This window comes from Brassica rapa, chromosome A03, assembly GCF_000309985.2.
Source record: "Brassica rapa cultivar Chiifu-401-42 chromosome A03, CAAS_Brap_v3.01, whole genome shotgun sequence".
Lineage (NCBI taxonomy): Eukaryota > Viridiplantae > Streptophyta > Magnoliopsida > Brassicales > Brassicaceae > Brassica > Brassica rapa.
In genome coordinates, this window is record NC_024797.2 from 9,989,207 (window position 1) to 9,995,206 (window position 6,000).

General features: G+C 37.9%; 2 protein-coding genes across 2 annotated transcripts; one reads left to right on the forward strand and one right to left on the reverse strand.

Moving 5' to 3' along the window:
- Positions 1-99: 99 nt before the first annotated feature.
- LOC103857874 (serine/threonine-protein kinase BIK1) lies at positions 100-2,865 on the forward strand. The gene is made up of 6 exons (XM_009135126.3): positions 100-810; positions 887-1,194; positions 1,293-1,428; positions 1,681-1,823; positions 1,900-2,023; positions 2,116-2,865. Exons 1-6 carry the CDS (start codon positions 759-761, stop codon positions 2,532-2,534), a joined length of 1,182 nt encoding a protein of 393 aa, XP_009133374.1. The 5' UTR covers positions 100-758; the 3' UTR covers positions 2,535-2,865.
- A 1,501-nt stretch (positions 2,866-4,366) lies between these two features.
- On the reverse strand, positions 4,367-5,527 carry EXPA4 (expansin-A4). The gene is made up of 3 exons (NM_001302032.1): positions 5,380-5,527; positions 4,977-5,295; positions 4,367-4,676 (listed from the first exon to the last, which is right to left on the reverse strand). The coding sequence occupies exons 1-3, from the start codon at positions 5,525-5,527 to the stop codon at positions 4,367-4,369; spliced, it is 777 nt and encodes a 258-aa protein (NP_001288961.1).
- Between the last annotated feature and the right edge of the window lie 473 nt (positions 5,528-6,000).

The window sequence follows — 6,000 nt, forward strand, 5'->3', positions numbered from 1 at the left end:
CACACATGACATGACAGTGATGACACACCCGAGACCAAATAAATATTTTGTTACGACAGCAAATATAAAGTCTTCACTCGTGTGTTTCTCTGTCGTCCCATAAATGGTTAATTTTCAGATATGTAGGTAACAAAAAAAGGCACCCAAAACCATAATTTTCTTCTCAATTTCCACGAAATAAAATCAGCTAGGATATATATATTACCCGCGAAAGTTAAAATCATTAAAGATATTGCCAAAACATTACGTAAGACTTTTTTAATAGTGGGTCAAGACATATCCAGAATAATTGGTCTATACATTTTCAAATTTAAGATTTTTTTTGCACAAACGTAATTTCTCTTATTTCAAAATAAAATAAAATATTAATTAAATTGTTTATAGTTCCTTAAAGTATTTAGAGCCGGCCTGATCATGTCGATAAAATAAAATCGAATCATACACCTTTTTATCTTTTGGCCAAACTATGTTCATTTGTTTGACTTTTATTTCTCAACACATACAAAAGACAAATCAACCAATCCTTATTCGGTCACCCCCTCGTGCCTCTCATTAACACCAACCCTGTTTCTCATTTCGTCACCTCGCCATCTCTGTTCACATCTCTCTCTCCCTCTCTTTAACCGCGTGGGTTGTCAAAAGTTTCTATAATTCCTCTTATCCTCTCTGCTCATAAACCATACATATCCTCCTCAAGAAGCTGAACAAGAGCGCTCAAGAATCAAGAAAGTGGAGAAAACGCACTTCTTCTTAGCTAAATGGGTTCTTGCTTCAGCTCTTGTGTCAAAGCCGATAATCTTTTTCACAATGGTACCATCTCCTTCTTCGTTATGTTGATTTTGCTCCAGGTTTGAGTTTGGTTTAACATATGTTTGTGTATGTTTAGGTAAGAGCAGCGATCTTTACGGTTTAAGCATCTCAAGCCGGAAATCATCGTCCACGGTGGCTGCTGCTCAGAAGACGGAAGGGGAGATTCTTGATTCAACCCCTGTCAAGAGCTTCACCTTCAACGAGCTCAAACTCGCCACCAGAAACTTCAGACCGGACAGTGTGATCGGTGAAGGTGGGTTTGGTTGTGTCTTTAAAGGCTGGTTAGATGAAACCAGTCTCACTCCGACTAGACCCGGAACCGGTTTAGTCATCGCTGTTAAAAAGCTTAACCAAGAAGGGTTTCAAGGTCACCGTGAATGGCTGGTACATTAGCATTCATTTCTTCAAATTTCAAAACTTGAGAGTTTTATTATGTGTGTGATTGTGTCTGATTTGTTGTGTTGTGTTGTGTTCTGATGCAGACGGAGATTAATTACTTGGGACAATTGAGTCACCCCAATCTAGTGAAACTGGTTGGTTATTGCTTGGAGGATGAGCACCATCTTCTTGTATATGAGTTTATGCAAAAAGGAAGTCTTGAGAACCATCTATTCAGAAGTAAGTCCTATTGATGAAACATCTTTGATAAGTTTAGTAGTATAATAGTTTCACTAGTTTTATTCATTAGCCTTTTGTATGCTAATTATTTATACAAAATGCATAGCTTATCTAGAAATGTCTTTACATAATTACATGAATAGTAACTTTCTTAATAACTACAAGAAAATATATTTTAGGCGATTTTGTAATATCCTAACAATCTTGTTTTCGTATTGTGTATTTGTACTAATGGAAGTGGTTTTGGAGCAGGAGGTACATATTTTAAGCCGCTGCCATGGTTTCTACGGGTCAAGGTTGCGCTTGATGCAGCAAAGGGACTTGCTTTTCTTCATAGTGACCCTGTCAAAGTGATATACCGAGACATTAAGGCCTCCAACATTTTGCTTGACGCTGTAAGGCAGAGAATCACGTATTGAATGAATTAGATGATCTCACTTTTTTACTGATGACTTTGGGTTCCATTGACAGGACTACAATGGGAAGCTTTCTGACTTTGGGCTGGCGAGGGACGGTCCAACGGGTGATCGAAGCTATGTTAGTACAAGGGTTATGGGTACATATGGCTATGCGGCTCCCGAGTATATGTCTTCAGGTATAAAGTCAACTAAAGGTTGATCAAATTCTATAACCGGGTATAGATATAATGAATACTTGTTTCATCTTCCCGATTTTGTATACTTTTAGGTCACTTAAATGCAAGAAGCGATGTATACAGTTTCGGTGTTGTGCTTTTGGAGATTTTGACGGGTAAACAAGCGTTGGACCATAACAGGCCGGCTAAAGAAGAAAAACTTGTGGAATGGGCTCGACCGTACCTCACAAGCAAACGCAAGGTGCTCCAAGTAGTGGACGCTCGGCTGGACACGCAGTACCTACCCGAAGAGGCAGTGAGATTGGCCAGCATTGCTGTGCAGTGTCTCTCCATCGAACCCAAGTCACGTCCGACCATGGACCAAGTGGTCCGTGCCTTGCAACAACTTCAGGACAACTTGGGAAAACCGACTCAGCCCGATCCGGTTAAGGATGCCAAGAAACAGGGTCTTAAAACCGGAGCTAAGTTACAAGAAACACGATTTAAACAAAGACCTTTTGGGAAGCATTAAGCTGGTTAATAGTTCAGTGATGGACGGCCAGGCACTTGTTACTGCAAATCCAATACGGTTATGGACAAACCGTGAAGGTCGAGATTAATAAAGGATACATAAAATTTTGCCGGCAACAAGTCACATACTCAACCTTAGAGAAACATGTGGTTTTAGCCTTTAGGCTTCCTCACGTGCTAGTCGAATGAAGTATATATGTGGTAACTTTTTCTTGGTGTGTTGTAACCACTATTGTATTTTGTTTGTTCCTCAAAACATTTGATGTAGAGATTTTTCGAATATCTCCAGTTTTTGAATCAACAATTTTTCAATGTTACAAGCCAGAATACTAGAAGTTAATCAGTGATGCAAATGCAAAACAAATAACACAAATCCGAATTTGAGTTTTCTTGGCTAATGTAACTTAACCACTAGGTAAAGTATTGTAGGTTGTTTTGGAGAGAAAATTATGCAAAAAGCAATTTACATGAAGCAAATGAAAACCTTATGAAATAAATCACAAATGTAAAACCAAGGCACAACCGGTTTTAAATATTGTTCTCACCATCGTTTTATGTAAATCTGTATTGAGTTATTATCAATTTTAATTTATGCGTTTTGGATTGGGTAATTACACTCTTGAATCAATAGTAGGGAGAAATCGGGGAGCCGAGGCTTGAACTATACTACGAACAGAGACCAACGCAAGAGATGACCGAGCAGAAGAGGACACTGGCAAGACATAAGCATGTGAGACGCAACAGCTTTCCACTAAGACATAATCGTCGTCACATCACTACTCTCTCAAGTACTCACTCAGGGCTCTCGTTCTGTTATGTTCATGGATGCCACTTCTTCATGTGCCTTTACAGGTAAGTAGTTATACGTTGCCTATTGTTTACGTTTATAAGCTTTTCAAATTAGTAGATTAGCTTTTCACACATAGTAAGAACTAATAAACAAATTAAAAATAACTATGAATGCATTCTTGTATATAATTAACAATTTACAATAAGTTTGAATCAAAGGTTATTCAAAATCAAATTAGTTAATTTTTTTATAATTTATCATCATGAAAATATTTACAAAATTTTGACCAAAAAAAGAAAAGAAAATATGTACAAAATTATAACATCAATTTTTTTAATAATTTTTCTTTATCAAGATATTTATCTTTTTATAAAACGGATAAAGTATATGATGTAACAAATTTTAGCTAAATTCGTAAGTGGAGGAGACATGTCCGGTTCATATCACCAAAAATAAAATAGTAATGAATAACAAGTAAAGGACCTTGTGGACTTGTGCTACGTTCGCATCAAATGCTGTCGGAAAATACTTTTATTGTTTACTTTTCAATTCATCGGTCAAAAAACCAGTTCCCACTTATTAAAGGCGTTTTAGACCGTATTATTCTTGCTTCTCGTCACAAAATCTAAGTGGGAACCCTGAGAATCTATCACTTTTCACTAACGTGCATTAGCTACACTCTTCAGTGTCAGAGTACTGTACTACTGTGTCAGAGTAACTGTTTTGCAAAGGCTAGTTAAAAACAAACACGAAGATTAGTAAATAGTTTCACAACATAACCATGTTTTAGATTACACGTTACAAGTTGTAACTTACAAGCCAACCAATGTAAAATACTTAAGTAGCTGCGGGCTGTTGCAAGATTTTCTCACAGCCACTTCAGCTAAATATAACTCACAATTAAAACACCAAAAAAAAAACAAAAACATTAATAAGAAAATACACATAAAAGTCAAAGATACTATTCTCCCCTCAATTAGCGGGGAGATTTCTTTTGTCTCGAGACTCTCGACCACTTCAATGTTTAGTTTCTCGAAACTCACTTAGACCCTGAAATTCTTCCCGACAAAGGTTTGACCAAACTGCCAGTTAGAAGGAACGATGCTCCATGAAGTAGAGGTTCTACGGTCACTGCCGGTGACACGGAAAGAAAGTGACTGACCAACCAAAACAGCGTTAGATTGCCAGTTCTGACCCCAGTTCCTGCTCAGACTCATCCAACCAGTCTTTGAACCTTTCACGCTCGTCCTCACGATGTCTCCTGCTCCGGCAACGTTGGTGATCAGAACCAAGTTGAAGTAACGGTGACCGTTGATTGTGAACCTTATTCCTCCTCTCTTTCTGCATGGCACCCTACAAAAGAAGACCAACAATTTTACACTCGTTTACTAACTTACTTGCATGAATATATGGATTTTTTGTGTATTAGAGAGCTAATCTTTTTAGTTAAATTAAAGCCAAAGTTCGTTAGTTAAATTATCTTAAACAAAATATTATAATGACACAACAAAAGATTGTTTTTAGTAAGCCCTTTCTAAAATAAGATTGTTTCTAACTAAATTGAGAGTTTACATTAATTTTAAGAGGTTTTTAACTTAGAAATATGTTAAATATTTGGTATTTTTTATGTTCTTGTAATACAAGATTTTGTACCTGCGGTATGAGACAGGGACAATGCCGGCACGGTATTGAGCAATCTTGAGGAAAACAGGCATGGCTAGGTCGAAGTGTTCACGTGGTGGGTTGCACCATCCACCATTATCGCTCGCCTGAGCAAAGTTTGGTGGGCAGAAGTTGGTTGCGGTAATGAGGATAGATGGGCTACCTGAATGGCACCACTGTGGGTCGTTGGCACATTTTAGCTCAAAGCAGGCTCCACAACTCATGCCGTTGTTAAACAGAGCCGTGCTCAAAGCAGCCGTGTTAGTTCCGTAGCCTTGGCTATAAAGGTTACCGTAACCACAAGCTCCTCCTGTAAAGTCAAAACAGATTAAAAATCATTTTGTTAAGAATGAACCTTTCTTTTGGTGCATCTACTCTGTTTTTGTGGACTGACCCATAGTGCCGGAGGCGTCGCTGCCGCCGTAGAAAGTAGCGTGTGCGTTTTGCCACGCGCCACCGGAGTAGACGCCGGGGATTCTTGCGTCAGCGAGGTTAAAGAGGAGATATGCAGTGAAGAGAATTGCTAGTTTAATAACAGCCATTTTTGTTTGTGTTAATTTGAGAAGGGGTTTTAAATTACTCTGAGAGTAAAGAAGATGATGAAGAAAGAACAAGAGCGCTTTCTTTCGAGCTTGCGCTCCTGTTAAAGAAGAGTTACGTTTTGTTAATGGGAGAGATGATGGTGAGGACTGAGCAGCAATTGTGAGGTTCGGTATTTATGGAGGGAGGGTAACTCCAAAATGAGAGAGAGAGAGATTGAGAAATATTATTGGCTATCTTTTTATTGTTTTTGTCAAAATTAAACTTTAAAAATTCGATTACTATTTCTACGTAAGGTGGAGGTAGGTTTGTAACCGTTTCGTCATACTTTATACATATATTTTTATCTATTTTATGTAGCTAGATAGCAATGATACTCAAATATCTCATTATTTCGGCAAAATAAAGAGTCTTGAGTTCACTTATGCGAGGCGTTTCAAACTTATGATCGGCAAAATAAGAAAATGTAACTCGA